Source organism: Panthera tigris, chromosome D3 (assembly GCF_018350195.1).
Source record: "Panthera tigris isolate Pti1 chromosome D3, P.tigris_Pti1_mat1.1, whole genome shotgun sequence".
Classification (NCBI taxonomy): Eukaryota; Metazoa; Chordata; class Mammalia; order Carnivora; family Felidae; genus Panthera; species Panthera tigris.
The window spans coordinates 81,007,275-81,029,771 of NC_056671.1; the positions used below are offsets into that span (position 1 = coordinate 81,007,275).

Here is a 22,497-nt window from a genome sequence, read left to right on the forward strand (position 1 = left end):
CCATCGTGTAGCAGTTGATTGAAACAGTGAACTCCAGAGTCACACAGACCTGGAAACCAGGTGGAAACCTTGGTTGCTTGGAGCCGTGTGACTTCAGGGACCAGAAACTTAAAGAGTTAAGGCTCGATGCTTTGCTCAGACGTTCATGGCACTGACCTCCCAGAGTTGTCCAGATTAAATGAAGTCTTGCGAGAAAAGCTCTAGTATAGGGTCTAGCACATAGTATGTACTCAAAAATTATTTATTATTTTCTTCGAGGTTAGCCCTTTTTTGTATGATTAGCCATTGCTTTCTTTTTATTTCCTTTTTAATTTAATTTGAGTGTAGTTGGCAAACTATGTTACATTAGTTCCAGGTGTAAAAGAGCCACTGTTTTTCTTTGCCACAAGTTTGCTAATGTCCTTGGCACATGATTTCTACTAGGGTCTGTTGTCTTTTTTTTTTTTAAATCAGCTTTTCTCTTGAGCTATTTAAGTGACATTTAAAGAGTTTTTAAAATATTTTCTTATCCTCTTATTCACCTTTTAGTTTTATGGCATCTTTTTGACGTGGAAATCAAATACTTTTTGTCAAACGTATTGACCTTTTGTGATGACTCATTGTGAATGTGTTACAATCCTCACTGACAATGTAGCAGGATTCTGCAGGAGGGAGGGTCGAGGGTGGTGACCCCGAGGCTTTTCTTTCCAGGAAGCAACTTTATTCCTGCAGGCATATTCCTGCTGGCATATTCCTGCGGGCACCCAGGCTCAGTTGGTTTCATACCCAAAGAACTGAGTCCCCCACGGGAGTCCCCCACGGGAGTCCCCCATGGGAGTGGGGGGGGGCGGTCTGATTAAGTGGTCTCATGTTACAAGGTCGTGAGGGGTGTTTTCAAGCGGCCTTGAGATTTCTTTCCTTAGGGAGGCGACCCTACCACAGTAAAATCTCAGTTTTGTAAATATTTATAAAAGATATCAGAGCAGACAGGTACTGCTCCCCACGGAGCTCACCTACTTACCTACCTGGATTTTTCTCTGCATTTACAGACTTTCTGACCAATTGGGCCTTTCGATTCACCTCTTATTTAAACTTAAGGGCTCTCCACAACACACGGCATTGGTGTGAGGTTAATTAATTATTTGCATTTTTTAAAAAAAGTCTAGTGTTCCAAATGTGCTGACTTTTTCTGTGATAAGTGGCTGTTACTAGTAAAACATCTAGGAAGTATTTTTTTTAAAAAACACTGCTGATTGACAGCTGCCTTTAGGTAAAGGCATGTTTTATCTATGAATGTGAAATCAACTGCTTTTGAGTGATCATTTTGAGAACATCTATTGGGATGTTTTTCCATTGATATCTGATTTTATTACTAAAATATTGTTAAAACTTTCAAATATGGGCACTTAAAAAAACTTGCAAATATAATTTGTGAACTTCGTAAAAATCTTCCCAAAAGAAAAGATTTGATGGGCTTCTACCTGTTCACATATTGAAAGTATAATGTTGCAAAATTTTGGTTTGCAAAAGCAAACGATTTTCAAGAGGATAAACAGATTTTTAACATTTAGACTTCAACCAGGAATCTGCACAGTTAGTATGTGAATGAAAACCAAGTGTCAAGGTTTAGTCAATACAAACAATGATGGCTTTATCTATTTTAATCAACCCATCTCCTGAGAAGCATTTCCTTATGACAGCTATCAATCCCAATTCAGAAATAAACTGAACTTGGGGTGCCTGGGTGGCTTAGTAGGTTAAGCACTGGGTTTCAGCTCAGGTCATGATCTCACAATCCCTGGGACTCTGTGCTGACAGCTCAGAGCCTGGAGCCTGCTTCAGATTCTAAAATTTCTTTTTTTAGTTTTTGAAATTTTTATGTTCTATAGCGTTTATAATATGTTACTATTTAGCACATTAGCACATATAACTTCATATGGATACCAGAGACGCACGCTCAAAAACTCTCTTGATGGGTGTCCTACCGAAAAGGTTTGGAAACCACTGGCTTTAAGAACCTTTAACCTCTGGTCTTGCTTTTATTCAATTTCCAAGGCGACGTCCCAAATTTGAAACTGCTCTTGGGCGCGCGCGCGAACACACACACACACACACACACACACACACACACACACACACCACGAATACTGCGCCAACCAACCCAGGCGAACGAACCGAGACTCAATGGAGGACGCGTTCTGCAAACACCTTCACCAGCCTCGGCGCCAGCCTCCCCGGCGAGGCCAAGTGCGCTCCGGCCCGGGCACGAGGACCGCGGGGGAGGCTGGGGCTCCTCCCGCGGACAACACGCGGAGCCCTGCAATCCGGGTCGGCTCTGAGTCACCCGCCGGAAGCCTCGCCCGAGATCTCAGCGGCCGGGAAGCGCGCAGCCGGCCAGAGGAGCAGCCGCAGCAGGAGCAGGAACGGCCCAGGTACCGGGGCTGGGAGGCGCGCGCGGGGCCCCGGTCCCCCCCCCCCGCCCCCCCCGGCGGGGGTCCCCCGACTGGGGCGCGGCGGCGCGGGACCCGGGCGGGGAGGGAGGGAGGCGGGCGGGCAGGAGAAGGGGGAGGAGAGGACGGGGGAGGGGGCGCTGCCGGCGCGGCCCGATCGCACCGGACGGCCGCGGGGTCGCCGCGTGGGGCGCTAAGGTGAGCGTCGGCGAGGCGGGCGGTGGCACCAGCGCGGGAGCGCGGCGCGCAGACGCGCCCGGGGTAGGAGGGGGTCCCCGGGGTGGGAGTGACTCCGGGCCGGCTGACGCCACCGCGCCGCGATTTGCCAGCAGGAGAGGGAGGCCGGTGCCCCAAGCCTGGGGTGCTGTTGCGGGAGAAGGCGAGGCGGGAGCCCCTGCGAGGGTGCGTGGGAACCGCCGCAGGGGTGCAGCAGGGACACCCGGGCGCCCGGGGCAGCCGGGCCTGGAGTTTCATGGAGCCTGGGGCCAGCTCCGGGGAGGTGCTGGGTCAGCGCCACCTCCCGGGGGAATGCCTGCGGGCTCCGCGGTCCCTCCCGCCTCCTCTCTGCCTCCTCGCTCCTGCCGGGCTTCCCTCCTTCCTTCTTGTTTTCTGGTTTTCTGCCGTAGTCTTTGTCTTTCTTGTTATCTGTTTTTCTTCCATATTCTTTGTCTTTCTTTCTTCCACATCTTTCTTTTTCTATTAAAAATTTTTTAAATGTTTATTTATTTTTGAGAGAGAGAGAGGCAGAGGAGACAGGGGGAGACACAGTTCCAGTAGGCTCCAGGACCCCAGCTGTCAGCACAGAGCCCAACTGCGAGCCTGGAACCCAGGGACCTGTGAGATCATGACCTGAGCTGAAGTCTGAGGCTCAGCCAACTGAACCACCCAGGCGCCCCCTTTCACATCTTTCATCTGTTCTTTGGCTGCTTTTCCTCAACTTGAGAAAATGCTTCCTTGCCTGTTTCCACCTCATCTGCAGCCACAGTACTTAATTTAATGGACTCCCCACTTCCCAGGTGCTCCCCAGCTGCCGTTCCCACTCCTTGCCTCCCTCCCCCTGTGCTGCCTTCCTGTCCTGTTTCCCTGGGCCCCCCAGTCACACCCTCCCAGGTCTCCCAGGGCATCCCTGACTGTTGTCGTCCTCCTGTCTGACTCCTTTTTCTACCTGCAAACGCTGGCAATTCTTTTTTTTTTTTTTCAACGTTTTTTACTTATTTTTGGGACAGAGAGAGACAGAGCATGAACGGGGGAGGGTCAGAGAGAGAGGGAGAGGGAGACACAGAATCGGAAACAGGTTCCAGGCTCTGAGCCATCAGCCCAGAGCCTGACGCGGGGCTCAAACTCACGGACCGCGAGATCGTGACCTGGCTGAAGTCGGACGCTTAACCGACTGCGCCACCCAGGCGCCCCACGCTGGCAATTTTTAAAAACTGGGTGAGTTTCTTCTCCTATGCCTTCTCTGTATGTTCTAAGGAATTTCTTCCCATTCGCCTAGAATCTTGGGCAGTCTGAGCGCTGATGGCTCCAATCTCTCGCTCTGGGACGTGTGCCCGTCTTCAGTATGGTGCGTTCCACACATCCGACTCGGGATGGATCGCCTTTTTCATTCCATCTGGCTCCTCATACAAATTTCCGATGGTTCGTGGTTCACCCTAAGCGTAAATTAGCTGCAAGTCTGTTAAAAGATAAACTGAGACGTATTAAAAAGTTACGTTTAGGGGTGCCTGGGTGGCTCAGACGGTTGAAGGTCCCACTCTTGATTTCGGTTCAAGTCGTGATCTCGTGTCGTGTGTTCAAGCCCCATGTCCGGCTCTACGCTGACGTTGTGGGACATGCTTGGGATTCTCTCTCCCTCTCTCTCTGCCCCTCCCCTGCTCCAGTATGTGCGTGCACCCTCTCTCTCTGTCTCTCTCTCTCTCAAAATAAGTAAATAAGCATTTTCTAAAAAAAAAAAGTGTATTTGAGCAAGATTAATTTGGATGGGGCAGCATCCAATCTAGCAGGCGGAAAGGAGCTCTGAGGAGCTGTGCAAAAGCAAAGATTTATAAGCAGAAGGGATTGGGAACGAGGAAGTTACGCGGGGAAGACGTATCGCAAAAGCCCCTTTCCCCTAGGGGATGGCAGGGGTCTGTCAGGTCGATGACCTCGCTGGAGCTGGTCAGGCAGCTCCCGACTGACTGGTTTAAGATTCCGATTCTGGGAGAGCCAGAATGTAATTAGGTTAAGTCTCCGGATCTGGGGCTGAGCATAAGCAACTCCACGTGGGGCCTGTGCTCTTGTTTCTAACCAGCCTGGGCGTAGGCCCTGACCCTTCCTGCTCCCTGTCCCTCGTATGATGAGTCAACCCAGCCCTGCAATGCCACCTTCCGCTCTCTGGGGCTCGCGTTTCCTCGGTGGTTGGCAGCGGCTGGTCTGTGGCCGGGGTGGGTGGGCGGCTTCCCCAGGCTCAGCGGCGGGCCACTGCAGTTTCCTAAAACCCAGGGCACGGCTATACGACATTCGTTTAAATACCATACCTGGCTTTTCCAGTGCAAACTTCTTGTCTCAGCACACCTTGCCTGTCACCCAAGACCCCCCTCCCTGGGCCCCACGTGCACGAACCATGCACCTGCTGCCGTCTTTCCCCCAGCCAGCCCCACCCCCGGCTGCGGCCTCAGCAGTCACCTCCCCTGTCACGGCCTCACAGAGACCCCTGCCCAGCCCCTTAGAGCCAGCTACTCCGCACCGTCTCCTGAGCTTCTAAAGAGAATTCATTCCACTTCTCCGTGGGCTTCCTTAGCACTTTGTAAAATATCCGGTTTCAGAGCACACAGTTGGCTTGAGACCACACGTTTCTGTGTGTGTGTGTGTGTGTGTGTGTGTGTCTCTAGGGTGGGAGCTCCCAGTCAGGAATTATGGCATCTACTGCTCGTTCTCCTCTCTAAACCACATAAGGAAAGTTCTGCATAAATGCTGTTTGGCTCAATCCACTTTTGGACGTGTCTGTGGGGAGGTGGAGGGAGCGAGGGGATCACAGGCATTCAGGGTCCCTCCGGGCGGTGGGGGGGGAGAGCGACGCCTCGTACTTGCTGCCCAATCTGCTACTCTTACTGTGAGCCTTGAGGACAGTCTTTAATTGCCCTGACCCTGTTCATCAAAGAAAAACTAGCTTAATGCCGACTTATGTTACAGCCTGGAAATCTTTCCACATTGTTGTGTTTTTGTGACACAACACTGAACTCCGTGGTGGCACTGGTACCCAGAGGTGTCGTTGCATGTTGTATTGAAATTCAGTCCTTTTCATGTTTATTGGGCAGGTTCCACTTTGGTTGAAGTCCAGCCCTCTCAAAGGCTTAATAGACACCTGAGGTTGGGGCACCGAGAGCCAGCGGGGGAAAGAATCATTCGGTTCTCCTGTTCCAGCTCCTGCCTCTTCACCGCTGTGACCTGGGACCCGCCCCGGAGGTGCTTTTGCGGTGAGTGTGCACCCAGTGAGTCATTGCCGTGGGGCAGACTGATGGTGAATACTCTGCTAGTGACCAGCACCTGATGGCGTGCAAGTGAAGGAAGAGGAAAGGTGGAAGAAACCAGAAGCAGGCATTTGCCATTAAGTGCAGTTAAAACATAAAGTTGGGATTGCTGTGATATCCCAGTTCACTCCTTTGCCTGTTCAGGCCGGACCACACACACGCATGCACACTCACCAACCTACACTTATGCTCAGGTAGGATTACATCCACATTCCTGTTTACCAAAGGCTCTCCTCCTTTGGGCTCTTCAGTGCCACCTTCTTTGGCGGCCCAGTGCTGTGAAGGTCGCCTATCCCTTTGGCTTCTAGCTGTTTATTTTCTGAAAAGTCCTCAAATTTGAGGTGAGGGAATGTGGGGCCGGGAGTGGCCTGCAGGGAGGCTGGGCCCTGATCTGTTGTGGGACTCGCCTGCTGCAGACACGTTGGTTTCCCCAAGTCTGCAGCCCTGGGGTTCAAACTGTGCAGCTGAAGGGTCTGGAGAGGCTTCCAGAGGAAGGAAGCTTTCACTTCTGTCCTCTAATGACCTGTTAAGTATAGCATACTGCCGTGCAAGCTGTGTTATTATTGTATTCTCTTGGTTGATGTTTTAAAAATGTCTTTCTTTTTTTTTTAATTTATTTAATTATTTTGAGAGAGAGAGAGAGAGAGAGAGAGAGAGAGAGAGAATCCCAAGCAGGCTCTGCACTGTCAGCACAGAGCCTCATGCAGGGTTGGAACTCACAAAATTGTGAGATCATGACCTGAGCTGAAATCAAGAGTTGGATGCCTAACCAACTGAGCTACCCAGGCACCCTGCTAATTCCATTTTTTAAATATTTATTTATTTTTGAGAGAGAGAGAGAGAAGAGAGAATGAACAGGGGAAGGGCAGACAAAGAGGGAGACACAGAATCCAAAGCAGGCTCCAGGTTCTGAGCAGTCAGCACAGTGCCTGACATGGGGCTCGAACTCATGAACTGTGAGATTATGATCTGAACTGAAGTCGGACACAACCAACTGAGCCACCCAGGAGCCCCTTGATAATTCCATTTTTAAAGGAATGCCTTCTAGGGATTGAGAAAGACTGAATGTCTTGGGTTTAAAACAGGAAAGAGGCTTTTAAAAAATACAATAAAACCTTGGTTTGTGAGCATAATTCATTCTGGAAACATGCATGTAATCCAAAGCATTTGTATATCAAAGTGAATTTCCTCAGGAGAAATAACGGAAAGTCAGATGATTCATTGCACAACCCAAAAATATTCATATAAAATTTATTATAATGCTGTAATATAATATTAAACCATAAAGAGAATAGAAAATAGAAAGAAAAATGAACAAATTAACCTGCACTTACCTTTGAAAACCTACATGGCTGGTGTGAGGAAAGCAAGAGAAAGGAGGGTTATTGCGTAGGATGACTTTCAATAAACTCTTGCCATATACTGTATTTAACGTAACTGGCAATAAGGCAGCAGAGGAACGGGTCTGTATCTGCAGGCAGCCTGACCTAGAATGAAGGAAAGCATTCCTAAAGCTTCTATGGAAAAGCAAAGGACTGTCCATGGGTGCTTTGAAGTGACAAAAAATATACTAGTGCCTGTTGTGGGCACCTCCCAACGTTCTGAAAAATCACTGATTTCTGCCAAATGCCGTTGCCTGAGCATGGGAGATGATCACCCACAATCCCGCAGAGAGAGAGAGAGAGAGAGAGAGAGGAACCATTGGCTCAGTGTGATCATGTGACATTCAGCGTCACGTACTACTCGAATTGCAAGACATCACTCATTTATCGAGTTGAAATGTACTGGAAATGTTTGCTCATCTTGCACAACACTCGCAGAACAAGTTCCTCCCAATCCAAGGTTTTACTGTATTTTTATCTCAACAGAGCAGGGAAACAATTTACAGTGACACATTGTTTAAAGTAAATGCTCTAAGGAAAGGGAGAGAGGTCAGGAAGGCAGGAAGGAATAAGCTGAGATGAAGGTCAAGGCTGGCTTGGTCAGGTTGGACTCAGATTTGGTGCCTCTGACTCAGAGTGTTCACCCAATGACTTGAGATTTACATTCATATTTTGTTTCCCTGCTTATGGGCTCTGTTGCTGGGTGCTTGCCACTCCCCCCAATTTCAAACCAGATATGGTCCATGGAAAATAGTGTGTCTTTTGGAGTCTTCCTGATTCAAAGTGAATTTTCTGTCTTCCCAGTTTTCTGTCTCCCTATTTTAGGTCAGATCATCCTAAACCCACCTTTAAAATGTGTTGAAATCCATCCAGTTGATCTGTGTCTTTCTCTCTCTCTCTTTCTCTCTCTGCCCCTCCCCTGCTCACACTCTGTCTCTCTCTGTCTCAAAAATAAATAAACGTTAAAAAAAATTAAAAAAAAAAGGGGGGCACCTGGGTGGCTCAGTTGGTTAAGCATCCGACTTCGGATCAGGTCATGATCTCACAGTTTGTGGGTTCGAGCCCCGCGTCAGGCTCTGTGCTGACAGCTCGGAGCCTGGAGCCTGCTTCTGATTCTGTGTCTCCCTCTCTCTCTGCCCCTCCCTCCTCATGCTCTGTCTCTATCTGTCTCTAAAAAATAAATAAATGTAAAAAAAATTTTTTTTTAATTAAAAAAAAGGGGGCACCTGGGTGGCTCAGTCGGTTGTGTCCGACTTCGGCTCAGGTCATGATCTCACGGTCCGTGAGTTCAAGCCCCGCATCAGGCTCTGTGCTGACGGCTCAGAGCCTGGAGCCTCTTCAGATTCTGTGTCTTTCTCTCTGCCCCTCCCCTGCTCACACTCTGTCTCTCTCTGTCTCTCAAAAATAAATAAACATTAAAAAAAAAATAGAAAGAAATCCATCCAGTTGATTTCACACAACATGGTGACAGAAATGTATTTATTTACAAAGATTTATTTATTTTTATTTTTTAAAATGTATTCTGATGGAGAGTGAGAGAGAGAGGGAGAGGCAGCGAGAGATGGAGAGAATCCCAGTAGGGCTCCATGCTGTCAGCACAAAGCCCTGCACGGGGCTTGAACTCACAAACTGTGAGATCATGACCTGAGCCGAAATCCAGAGTCAAAGGCTTCACTGACTGAGCCCCCCAGGCTCCTACCAAGACTTATTTATAACAGAACACTGTTTATAGATTATATAGAGAGACCAAACTGAGGGAGAACTTGCAAGCAGTGAGGGGTTTGTGTAATGATGAATTCAGGCTCTGGGTTGAGATCGCAGGTTCCGACCCAGATTCCTTGATGACCGTCTGTGGGATCTGGAAGAGGCTCATGGTCCTCGCCCAGGCTCCCTGTCTCTAGGGTGGGTCAACTGTGGTGACCTCATGTATTGTTGTGGGGATTAAGAGATTCCCGTAAAACCTGAGAACCTGGCACTGAGACACATTGGCCTTTGTGACACGAAGGGAGGGAGTCGTCAGGTCCCGAAGGGACTCTGAGCCCCTGCAGTGGTCCTGTTGCTGAGGGTGGCATTCATCCTTCAGCCCTGCGATTGGCTGCTTTGTGAATAAACCAGGGTATTAGTTTCTTATTAATACTGTAACGCCTTACCCTAAACTTACTGCCTGAACACAGTAAAATTTATTATTTTACAGCTCTAGAGGTCACAAGTCCATAATAGGCCTACAGAGGGGCGCCTGGGTGACTCAGTCGGTTAAGTGTCTGAGTCCTGATTTCGGCTCAGGTCATGATCTCACGGGTTGGTGAGATGGGGCCGGCGTTGGGCTCTTTGCTGACAGCGTGGAGCCTGCTTGGGAGTCTCTCTCCCTCTCTGTGCCCCTCCTGGCTTGTGCTTTCACGCTCTAAACAGACAGACAGACAGACAGACAGACAGACATAAGAAATTACATCAATATAGGTCCGCAGAGCTTCATGTTTTCCTGGAGGCTCTAGGGCAGAATTGTTTCCTGGCCTCTTGCAGCTCCTACAGGCTGCCTGCATTCCATGCTCCGTGGCCTCGTGTCCTTTCTGGCCTTTGCTTCTGTTGTGTCATCTCCTTCTCTGGCTCTCACCTCCTGCCTTCCTCTTGTAAAGGCCCTGTAGTTACACCGAGCCCCCTTGGATAATGCAGGAAATCCTCCCATCTCACGATCCTTGGTTCAGTCCATCACATCTGCAAGGTCCCTAATGCCATGGAAGATGACGAAGGGCTGGGAGATTCCATGTGGATGGCTGTGGGGGCGTGGATATTCTGCTGACCACACCCAGTGGCCTCTGACGGGCACTCGTGACTAGATGACCTAACAGTGGGCTTGGCTGATGTGCCTCCCTGTTGTGCTTTTTTTTGGTGCAGACCTTTCCTGATGGATGATCTCTGTGAAGCCAATGGCAGTTTTGCCATCAACTTATTAAAAATGTTGGGTAAAGAGGACAGCTCACAAAATGTGTTCTGCTCCCCGCTGAGCATCTCGTCTGCCCTGGCCATGGTCTTCATGGGGGCCAAAGGAAACACTGCCACCCAGATGTCCCAGGTATGCCTGCCTGTCGCAGAGGAAGAGCGGTGGGCTGCTTCTTTGCTTCCTGATGCTTTCTTCATACCTCACCACAGCGGATCACCACCAGTGTGGCTGGTCGGTGGCGAGGGGCACCGTGGTGAGGGAAAGAGAGCAGACATGGGCAGAAATGGGAATTATTTAAGAGCCACCGTCTACCCTTAGCGTTTACAGGAGAAATCAAGTCATTATGTCATTTGCACTGGATAGAGGCATCAATATGTTACAGCAAACTTTGATAAGTAGGATAAGCTATAATTCTGTCCCACAAGAAGTCCGAGGATTTCAACTTTGTTATATTTTAAATTTTTTCTAATGTTCTGTATCAGATTGAATTGTAGCCGTGTGAATCAACTTTCTGTTACATGGGTTCTTTCTAAAAGTGTATGATTGTGTGTGCACAAGTGCAAGATGAAAGTAACACAAACATGGAACACAAACATGGACGTCTGCCTCCGGAAGTTTTTAGAGGGAATATAGAATCTGATTGGTCTGAACTGGGTTCTGTGGGATCTGCGCTGCAAACCAAGTAGTGGCAAACACTTGAGGGGAATAGTCTTTAACCTCTTTGTACCTTACGTTTCTTCGACAACCTTGTGAGTGTCCCAGAACATTGCCAATGCACACCGCTTTCCCATTAATAGCAGGGGTGCGCGGGCGCCCTCTGGAAGTGCTCACTGGAGGAGGGGGGCTTTGGACCCGGGCCCTTGGGAGACAGAGGAACGACTTGACTTGGAAGTCACAGTCTGGTCTGGAGAACTTCTGTGAAGTTGCTGATGAAGTATTTTCTGTTGATTTCTGCTCATTCTTGTATTCCCTGGGTCATGCTGGATTCATTCCAGCTATCTATTTGTTCTGTTCTGATTCCCTCCTGAGTTATCATACCTGCCTTTCTTATTTATTTTTTTTTATTAAAAAAAATTCTTCTTTAATGTTTGTTTATTTTTGAGAGAGAGAGAGACAGAGCGTGAGCAGGGGAGGTGCAGAGAGAGAGGGAGACACAGAATCCGAAGCAGGCTCCAGGCTCTGGACTGTCAGCATAGAGTCCAACGTGGGGCTCGAATTCACGAACCTTGAGATCATGACCGGAGCCAAAGTCGGAGGGTTAACCGACTGAGCCCCCCAGGTCCGCATCAAACCCACGTTTCTAAGTGGAGAAATCTACCAGGGCAGTGGTTCACACCTAGGGCCGATTTTGCCTTCCAGGGGATGTTCACCACTGTCTGGGCAGCTTGGTTGTCGTAAATGAGAGGTGCTACTGACATCTAGTGGGTAGAGGCCAGAAATGCTGCAAAATACCTTACACAGAACAGCAACCAAGTATCTGGCCCCAAAAGTCAGTAGTGCCCAGGTGAAAAAGGACTGTGTGAGGATTAAATCAAACTCCTTTCAAGGTAGGATCCTTTGTGATTTTCAGTGCAGGCGTTTGTGTGGAGATTGCTCTTTGGGGGACCAAGATGGCGGCAGTGCTACAAGTTTGTGCCCTTGTTTTCTCTTACCAGGCTCTTTGTTTGAACGGAAGTGGAGATGTTCACCAAAGTTTCCAGGCACTTCTCACGGAGGTGAACAAATCTGGCACTCAGTACGTGCTCAGAACTGCCAACAGACTGTTTGGAGAGAAGACGTGTGACTTCTTTCCAGTAAGTTGTACTTGCACATCGATGTTAAAGAAATTGAAAATAAAATAGAAACTACGAAAGAACAGAGATAAAGTATAATTCTCTTGCCTTATAAATGTGCTCAGAATTGTACTTCTGTAATTGTAATTTTGAATTTTATGTTTGCCTCTGAACTATGTCCTTTTTAAAGTTGTTCTTGATAGATTCCTTCCGGATGTCAAACTCAGTATGTCCATCCTCCTGCATCCAGACCTGCTTCTCCCCATTGACTCCTCTCTTCAGTGACCACACTGTCTTGTGTGCCTGCACAGCTATCCCCAGTCTCACCTCTGGTTGTTAGGCTGTCCCCTGGTCTCTCAAGGCCTCTTACATTTGTCCCCTCTTCTGAATCACCACCACCACTGCCTGGGTGCAGACTCTCACTGTATCTTCTGCACCATTATTTTAATTCTTCCCTATGGAACTCTCCAAGTCCTGCCGGGTTCTTCCACATTCCTGACAGAGTAGTCTTTCTCAAATGAAAATTGGTTCATAAAACAGGTTTTTAAATCCGTATGGTGCCTATTTTCTGAAGCATATAATTCCCAAGTTCCTTAGTCCAGTAAAAGCCTGCCATATTGCGGTAAGTGAGGTCCAAAAAATTATGCCGCACACCATGCAGATTGATGCTACCTCAGATTAATGAAGTGATCTAGGCAAACCTGGCCATCTTACTGGCTGGCAGTTCCACGGATTCTTCTGTGAGACTCAAATACCTCCCTGCCCTGGCTGCTGTTGGGTGCTACCCCACGGAAGTTGCCTGCTCTGGACTTGAGTATCATTGGAGAGAATTCTGGGTCTTCTAGGACAAGCACTGATGATCCCAGGAATCTCCTAGTTGGTGTTCATTGTTGAATGTTGGCCTGATCTTTGAGTATTGTCGTTGGGGAATATTGGGGACACAGGGAGCCGCCTTCCCCTTTCCTCAGTTGCTTGGCTTCTCTTTCTCTCTACGTTTTCTTTCTTCTGTAGAAGCTAAAATATTTGAGAACAGGAGATGGGCGGAGGATGGGAGCCAATTGCAGGCACATTATATCTGAAACCAAGTTTTTGTGAGGTGAGTTATCTTTGGGTTTTCATGTACTGGGTACAGGCTCTTCCTGAGCTGACCTTACCTTACATTTCAAGGCTCAGCCCTTGGCACTGTTGTCCCTAATCCCCACCTCCGTACCCCCACAGCCCCACGGTGATCTAGACCTGACATCTAGACCTGACATCTAGACTATTCCAGTCTGGGAGGACCCAAAGATTTCAGGATGATCTGGTTCCACCATGGAGCCTCCCAGTCATTCACAAATTTCAGACATTGTGGTTGGTGCTGGTGATACGAAAACGAGCCAAAGAAAGTTAGAGTGCCTGGCAGACAGACAGATGATCAAACAGGAAGTCAGTGTGGAGCTGGAGTGTCCGACTGGGACTCTCACGGCGGTTCTGTGCATGCCTACCGCCATCCGTGTTCTCGAAGCGTTTGTAACCGTCTGTGTGTGGATGTGGTTTCTCCCAGCTGACTGTGAGCCGCCTCAGGTCCGATATCTTGTCTTTCCCCTGATGTCCGCCAGCTGGCACAGGGTGAGGCGCGGAGCCGGTGGTCCACACATTTTTGTCAACTGCGTGAACGAGTCTTAAGATGCAGGACGGCCCGTGCAGGAATTTATGTTGGAAATATGCTAAGAGGAAAAAATGCGTTCGCACTCGTGGGCACTTTGCTGAACAGGGTGAACGCGGTGTCCTGTGTTTGCAGGCCTTTAGGGAGTCCTGCGAGAAGTTCTACCAGGCACAACTGGAGGAGTTGTCCTTCGCAGAGGACACCGAAGAATGCAGGAGACACATAAACGACTGGGTGACAGAAAAGACCGAAGGTGAGAGATTTTCACCGCAGTGCACCTGGCATTTTGCAGGAAAGAGAGCCGAGATTGGCGGGGTTGTGGCCTCCGTGGTGTTGCCCCGCCTCTCCCTCCCCCTGGGGGCGCCGCAACCAGTGACCTTCTTGTGTGTGTTTGCCAGATTTTCAGGCCGGCAATGCAATTCTGATAGTTTTCTTGGGTTTATGAGATCACGAAGTGGTGATTGCTAAAAAATACGTGCACCTAGCGTAAGGATCTCAGACCTTCTCCCCGCTGGACTGTGCTGGAAAATTTCCGAAAATTGCTTCCTCCTTGGGGCCCCGTCAACCTTCCTTCTGGGGAGGGGGAGACCCTTGCCTTGCCCTGAGGGTAGAGTGACATTCAGTGTAGGTGGCAGCTGAGATAGGGCAACGTTTCACGTGATCTCCCTGTGGTAGTGAGCATAGCTCGTTTTTTCTGCAGTCCTCCCCTCCCTGGCTGACGTGGCTGTGGCTGAGTCTGCTTTCAGAGCGCGACCTTTTCCCACTTTACTGCAGACTCTGGAGGTGCAGTCCCCACGGAGCCCGCAGAGCTCTGAGTACAGAGCTCAGTCTTTCTGGTGTGTGCCCAGTGCATGTGAGGCGGCAGCCGTGATTACACTGAAAGCCAATGAAATAATGACCGTCGGAAGGGCAGAGCGTTTCACATTTTCCTACGTTGTATGTGCAGTGGTCTCTTGCTCTCCAGTTGATCCAGCAGTAATGGGTCACGAGGGGAAGCTGGAAGGTTCTCCATATACTACTCTCCCTACACCACTCACTTCCTCTTCGTCACATTGACCATCAGTATGTTTCCCCCAAATACCAGAGCCAGAGGGGGCATTGGGGTTCACTTTGTCCCCGGTCTCATTGGATAACTCAGTTTGGGCCCCTGTATTGCACCCCTTAATTCCTTTACCCCATGCATGCCTTCAGGAAGACTGCTTCCACCCATTTTCAGGTCTGTATTCCTTCATCCTTTGGAAGCTTCTCCCCACCTAAATGAGATTTGAAGGTTGGCGTAGAGCAGCGATTCTCAGAATCAGCCCCTGGGTACCATCTGCCAAGGGCTGAAGATACTTGGGTTGTTACAGTTGGGTTAATGCTATCTGGCTTAACATCCTACAATGCACAGGACACTCCCCACCACAAAGAATTATCTGGCTTTACATGCTAGTAGCGGCATGGTTGAAAAATTATGGCGCCATGGCTGGGAAGCTTACCGTTAGACTCAAGACTCTTGGGTTGTTTTCTCAGCTCAGCCACTTGCCACCTATGGGTCCTTGGCACAAATGTCAGGCAAATGCTCTGGCCTGAATTTCTCTATCTATAATGTGAGGGTAAAACGATAGTTGACCTGCCTGCTTCAAGATTGTTGTTTAAGGACGAGCAATACCCTGTGTATGTGCACAGCACTGCAATGCATCACCCTGTTCCTCAGGTGGCCAGGAAGACAGGATTCCAGCCTGGCTGTCAACCAAGCCAGGCTTCGTATGTCAAGAGGATTGTGGGAAACAATGTTTATTCCCCTCCCCTCTCCCCCAAATAGCGATCAAGTTCTCTCGTATTCTTTGCAGGTAAGATTTCAGAGATACTGGCTCCTGGGACAGTTGACCGACTGACGAAGCTGGTTCTCGTGAATGCCATCTATTTCAAAGGAAAGTGGAATGAGCAGTTTGACAGAAAGCTCACAAGGGGAATGCCCTTTAAAACCAACCAGGTAGGGAAATATATTTTCAGGTGTACTACGACTTAAAATACTGCGCTGGGAAAGATTGTGATTGAATGGGAAAAAATAATGTAGTTCATACTATATTTCTGAATGAATTTCATGCCCCCTTGTATCTTTTATTGGACAGGGAAAGAGAAAAGCTGAAATCATTTTTATATTGACAGTTTTGTGTTTGTTTGCTTCCTTTGTCAGACTGATTCTTCTGTCTTGGGTCATATTAATTTGGATTGAAAGAAAATTTCTTCTGACCCTTGGAGTTATGTTTGTATTGTACCATCACCGTCTCTATTTACATAGACACCTTCTTGCAATATCAGTGAGAACTATGCCTGTGTGTTGCCTTATAAGTCAGAGCCATATAATTCCGAACACAAGAAAAAAAGAGTGTTAGCAGATGTTCAGGCTCATTTTGTCTTTGTTATTTTTTTGGACCTTCTTAAAAAGAAAAATCGTATATGTCTACGGTGTGTGAGACGATTTTGATATACGCATTATAGTGAAAGAAGTGCCACAGTCAAGCTAAGTAACATACACTTTCCTCACATGGTTACCGTATTATTTTTGTGATGAGAGCGCCTGAAATCTACTCTCTTAGCAAATTTCCAGCATTCCCTACGGTATTATTAACTGCAGCCATCATGCTGGACATCAGATCTTCAGACTGAAAGCCTAACTTAAGAAATTTTTTTGGCCGTATTCCCTTTTGAGCCTGATAATGTCTGGCTGTCAAGAGCAATTAGCTGAAAACTTGATGTGCATCAACTTGGTGATAGCACATTGCGCACAGATTTGAAAGTCTGGAATACGTTTGATGCGAGCTTTAGAAGAGGTGGACACTGAAACTCTTGTCAAGGTCCCTCTCCAAGAAAACCAAAGCCATAAAGCCAATTACATAAGTGAGCAACTTTCCAGAATAAAAATATAACTCTCTGTGGCCTCTACATCTTTTCTAACCACATCCTTCAACCCCCAAACCTGAATATTAGTTAATCCTCCCCTTAACTTGGATAAATAATTCTTAATTATAAGGTCGCTGGGAGTGCTCCTCTAATGCATCTTCCCAGAAGAGAAAAACACGGCTTCTTCCAAAAATAACGTAGGGTTTTATGTTTCTCTCTCTCTCTATTTGCCAATTTTATCCTCTCTCGCCTGGTAATATTTGACCTGCTGGGACAATAGCGTGTTGTATTCAATACTAATATGTAATAAAGAAGATCTTCCATCTATCAGCATAATGCACAGAAATCATAATCCTGTTATACGTGCCTAGGGGTTCTGCAAATTAGATTTCCCTTATTTTGGTAAGCTGTGCTCCTTTTTTTCAGTAGTCTGATTTAAGTTTCCTATTTTCATTAGGAGAAAAAGACCGTGCAGATGATGTTTAAGCAAGCTAAATTTAGAATGGGCTATGTGGACGAGGTGCCCATGCAGGTCCTGGAGCTGCCCTACGCGGGGAAGGAGATGTGCCTGGTCGTTCTGCTGCCAGATGACAACACCGATCTCGCCGTGGTAAGGAAGCCCTTGCCAGTGGGCCTGAGGGTCCATGCAGGCAGCCGGCGCTCATGTCATTATGTCCGTCGACCAGATAGCTTTTGAGGAATTTCCAGTGTAGGGTTATGAGGAGTGGCCGAACATCATGTCAGGCCTTGGGTGGACATGTGTTGGCATTTCTGTTGAGTATCTACCTAGGAATGGAATGGTTGGTGAGGACACATTCTGATGAAGCTAAGAAGAGAGAGTTCCAGAAGAGCCCTGTTCTCTATTCTGAAGGGAGGGGCTGGTTGAGGTCTCCATAATTTTTTTTTAATTTTTTAAATTAATGTTTTTTATTAGAGGGAGAGAGAGTGCAAGCAGGGGAGAGGGGCAGAGGGAGAGAGAGAGAGAATCTCGAGCAGACTCTGGGCTTAGCGCAGAGCCCAGAACGGAGCTCGATACCACAGCCCTGGGATCATGACCTGAGCTGAAACCACGAGTCGGATGCTCAACTGACTGAGCCACCCAGGCGCCCGGAGGTCCCAATAATTACTGAACAAAAGTACTAGAAAAGGAGGAGGATTGATCTGGGCAGTGTTTCTCAAACATTAATGTGCATAGGAATCTCCTGGGGATCTTACTAAAATGCAGATTTTGACTCAGGGGGGGTATGGCCTGAGATTTTGCATTTCTAACAAGATTCCTGATGTCTCCGATGCTGCTGGTCAAGGACCGCACTTTGAGTAGCAAGCGTCTCAAGGACCGGCGAAGAATTTCCCTTGGCCGGGAGGAGAGGGACGTCTTCCCATGAGAGAAAAGGAACACAGTTCAGGATGGGAGAAAGTCAATTTGTAAGGAGGTGCGGGACCAGTCGTGAGCGTGTTATCTAGCTCTCCGGGGCTGGGGAAAGGCTTCCTTTCTAACACTTGCTGATTCCCGTGGCGTCCGTCACGGATGAGATCTGTCGTGGCCGCGTAAGAAGAAAATTAGGAGAGTCTGGGAAACAGAGCTGATGTCCAAACAGCCATCACTGGAGAGGGGCACTCACCTGGGCTCCAGGTGGTGAAGAGAAGGGGGACAAGCTCCGCCCACCTCCGCTGCCAGGCCCACGTGGAGATGCCAGGGCCCAGCCCCACTGCACACACAGCCAGGGACCAACACCACAGAGGAAACCCTGCAGCCAGCCAGTCTCGCTCTCTTCTCCTCTGTTTCTTTTTTCATCGTGGACAAACAGAATGAGTGATGAGGCTGGAGGTTTGGAAACGAACCCCAGGGCAGGCAAGAAGACAAACACGAATGCCAGAAGCAACGGTCTTGTTGAATTCTCCGCTTCTGCGCTCCCCTTCCCCAGAAGCCACGTCTCCCTTCCTGTTCAGATCGTCCCCGGTTTCCCCCTCTTTGACCCGTCAGAGTTCCGACCCAAGCTCTGTCTCTTTTTTGTCCGACCGTCTCTCTCGTTCATAGTAGTGTGCATCGCACGAGTACAATCGATTGGTCATGAGAGCTTTCTAAACGAAAAATATTTGAAGTGAGTTTAGTACGGATAGTTAAAAAAACCCCACACACCTCCCCTGTTTCAAGTGTTTCTTTTTTTGTTTTAGCTGTTTTCCTCTTATATCCATAGAACAGGGGAAAAGATGAGAATTTGAGGGGAAATCTTGGTGTGTTTACAAGAGGAAAATGTCCGTCGATTGTCTTGGGCCAGAACTCATGGCATCGGGGAGGGGAACTGAGTGGGGACGTGGGCACCAGGCTGTTGTGTTTACATTTGAAGATTTGACTCCTCATTATTTCAGGTGGAAGAAACACTTACATACGAGAAGTTCAGAGCCTGGACAAATCCAGAAAAGATGACTGAGGAAAAAGTTCAGGTTTTCCTTCCCCGATTGAAGCTGGCAGAGAGTTACGACTTGGAGTCTTTTCTTCGAGGTTTAGGTATGACCGATGCGTTTGAGGAAGCCAAGGCAGACTTTTCGGGAATGTCAGCAAAGAAGAATGTGCCTGTGTCCAAGGTCGCGCACAAGTGCTTCGTAGAGGTCAATGAGGAGGGCACAGAGGCGGCCGCGGCCACGGCCGTGGTCAGGAATGCCCGGTGCTGCAGAATCGAACCAAGATTCTGTGCAGACCACCCTTTCCTTTTCTTCATCATGCACCACGGCACCAACAGCATCTTGTTCTGCGGCCGCTTCTCTTCTCCGTAAGGAGGGGCGGTTCCCGTGTGCACACTTCTTCCCTTCTGCCCACCTGGCTTTAACGCAGATTCCTTGTGACCCAATTGGTAAGGTGCTTTGAATGCCAAAATAAAGTGCGTGCACCCGGGAAGCGTGTGAACGTTCTTACCGAATATTCCCCAGGCACTGGGAAAACTGAGGCATCAGGTGTGTGACATTTGGGGATGAGAAGGCCATGCTTATTCTGGAGGGTTTGGGGAGCTCCTCTGCCTCAGTGACTCTGCCCACATCTGCTTATCGGAGGATGGCCCGCTCCTCTCAGTCTGCTCTCGCTGTTTGTGGGTGTTAAGGATTCCCAAACCAGCCCTCCGTACGCTTTCCCGTCCTTCAGTGACCTCGAAGCTCTGCCCACCTTCGCTGCCGGGCCCACGTGGAGATGCCAGGGCCCAGCCCCGCTGCACACACAGCCAGGGACCAACACCACAGAGGAAACCCTGCAGCCAGCCAGTCTCAGATAAGCAGCCGAGATGAAGTGTCTCTCCCCCAACGTCGCACGGACCGCCCTGCGTATCTCACATCTCACACAGTCCCTCACGAAGGCAACACCTTCAGATCTTCTTGCCATAACCCTTCAGGCCTGAGCTTGGAGGCAGAGCTCTGACTGTGCCGTGCGGTCCTCTCCGTTCTGAAGCACCGTCCCCGCCTCTCCCTGCCCCGCAGGGACCTTCGCAGGAAGCACCTGCCAGGAGCAGAGTCCCTCTAGTTCATCACCTGTGCTCACATGTGTCTCCAGCCCATCTAGCTTACAAACGGGCCTCCCTGCAGTATTCTTTTGACTCAAAAAATAAATTTGTATTATGGTAGCAGTTTGGAAGCTGTTGAAAAGTCCCAAAGAAAACTGGAGTCACCCATAATCAGCACTGTTAAATCAGCACTGTTAAATCACGATGAGTGACATATATCCTTCCCTATCCTGTGTATGCAAATGCAAGTTTAGAAACGTGTTAGCACCAGTTAATCATATACTTTGGTAGCTGTTCCTACCCTTACTTGGTATAAACTTTCCTCAAGATAATTATGTCATCAATTTCATGTGTCCTATTCTAAGGCTCTATTTTCTTCTATTGGATCTGCTTTTAGACAATTTAGATAACTGAAATGATTTATGTTGTATACCGTACTCTTATGTGAACATACTAAATATTTGCTCACATCCTTCATATTTTAAAAGAAATGTTCCTAAAAAGTACTGTCAAGATAAAAGTTGGGCACATCTTGAGACTTCTTCCAAATTAGTCTCCAGAATGCCGTAAGGATTTATAACCCCCCGTTCATTACCATTTACACTACCACTAGCTGTGGATGGCCATTTTCTCTTCCTTTTTTTTTTTAATGATTGGTTATTCCTGACTTCTGTTTTGGATTCACAGTTCACAGTTACTGTAATATGAACCATCCATATTATAGTTCTTACTTAACGATTCATCAAGCTAGAATACGTTCTCTGTTAGGTCACATTCATTTTAGGGGCTATACTTTCCAAAGAAGACTTGGTCGAAAGTTAATCCACGGGACTAGAAGGCCTGCATCTTTTAGTTTTAATCTCATTTCCACCTCTAATTTAAAAGAATCTGCAATCTTTATTGAGGTACAATTTACACAGAAAAAACTTTACATATTTACAATGTACAGGTTGATAGGTTTTGACACATGTAGGTACCCATGAAACCGAACCAGTGAACAAATGGCCAGGTACCAGGCCAGGGGAGGCCTGTCGGGCAGTCCTCTAAGGTCTCCACACTGACAGTCCCTATGACTGGGCCAGGAGGTGACTTAGGGAGACTCGCCAACTTTTACCCAGACCTCCTTGCTTTCCAAATAAAGCAGAGTAGGGGTCAGGTTGAGATCCTTCTGTCCCCAGAGGAGACAGAAGCAGGATGTCAAGGTCAGAGGTCAGTGGCCTCAAATCTCTGGGCAGGGGTTAGCTTGGGAGTTCTCTCTAGTAAAGTGGAAATGTTCTATACAGCTGATGTTCCATATAGCTGAAACCCGGCCCAGATGGGGTCTCAAAACTGCAAAGGTCCTCGGAGGGCCCCTCTGTGTCCCAAGCATAACACCCAGGAACTAACATGAAAAGTGATGATGAGAACAGGATCCAACTCCATAGAGTTGTTGAGAGAACTTACTGGGCATGTAAAGAGGTTGGAACCACGCCTGGCATAGTATACTGGACACAGCATATAATTGGTGACTCATTATTAGACAAGTCTCACTTGCATTTTTGTGCATCTAAAAAGCAATAATGAGAAATGTAGTTAATTTTGCACTAAAAAATATAGTGTTCTCAGTAATAATAATTAATTCGAGATAAGTAAGGCTGTTACAATGAAAATTAAGAAATGCTAGAGAGGGGCGCCTGGGTGGCTCAGTCAGTTGAGCATCTGACTTCGGCTCCGGTCATGATATTGCTGTCGGTGAGTTCGAGCCCCGTGTCAGGTTCTGTGCTGACAGCTCAGAGTCTGGAGCCTGCTTCCCTCTCTCTCTGCCCCTCCCATGCTCGTGCTCTCTTTTCTCTCTCTCTCTCTCTCTTTCTCTCTCTCTCAAAAATAAATAAATATTTTAAAAAATGCTATAGAAAGTCATCAGAGATGACCAAAAGAAATGGAGAGATTTCGTACCATGAATAGAAAGACCTTGAGTTGAAAAGTCATCAGTTTTCCCTCACTTGTCCTGTGGATGTAATGTGATTCTAATCCAAATTCCAGCAGTGTTTTCTGTGGAACTTGACGAGTACATTGAAAGATTTATATGAATAAGCAAAGGGCCAAAAATACCCAGCACCCTCCTGCAGAAAAAGATCAAGTTGCAGAGCACCGCTGTACCAGATATTGTAGCTTATGATAAAGTTTTAATAATTCAGTGTGGTGTTTACACGGGGATAGACAAACAGATTAAAGGTACAGAATAGAGCTCAAAAGCATATTCACATATGAAAATGGAAATGGGATAGAACTGGCATTAGAGGGCAATAGGGAAATGCCAACCCAGGATAATGTGCTGGGACAACTTCCTTATATAAAAGAAAACAAAATTGATTAATGAGCGATTAAATACCAAAATATGAAAACCAAATTTTGTAAGCTTTTCAAGAAAATACAGCAGAGTATTTTATGACTCTCAGGAAGGGATAG

General features: G+C 47.9%; 1 protein-coding gene across 1 annotated transcript; it reads left to right on the forward strand.

The window, feature by feature from the left end:
- The first annotated feature begins 2,312 nt into the window (after positions 1-2,312).
- SERPINB8 (serpin family B member 8) lies at positions 2,313-21,733 on the forward strand. Its single transcript, XM_042962442.1, has 8 exons — positions 2,313-2,411; positions 5,726-5,884; positions 10,213-10,390; positions 11,914-12,051; positions 13,811-13,928; positions 15,508-15,650; positions 17,019-17,171; positions 18,932-21,733. Exons 3-8 carry the CDS (start codon positions 10,223-10,225, stop codon positions 19,334-19,336), a joined length of 1,125 nt encoding a protein of 374 aa, XP_042818376.1. The 5' UTR covers positions 2,313-2,411; positions 5,726-5,884; positions 10,213-10,222; the 3' UTR covers positions 19,337-21,733.
- The last annotated feature ends 764 nt before the right edge of the window (positions 21,734-22,497 follow it).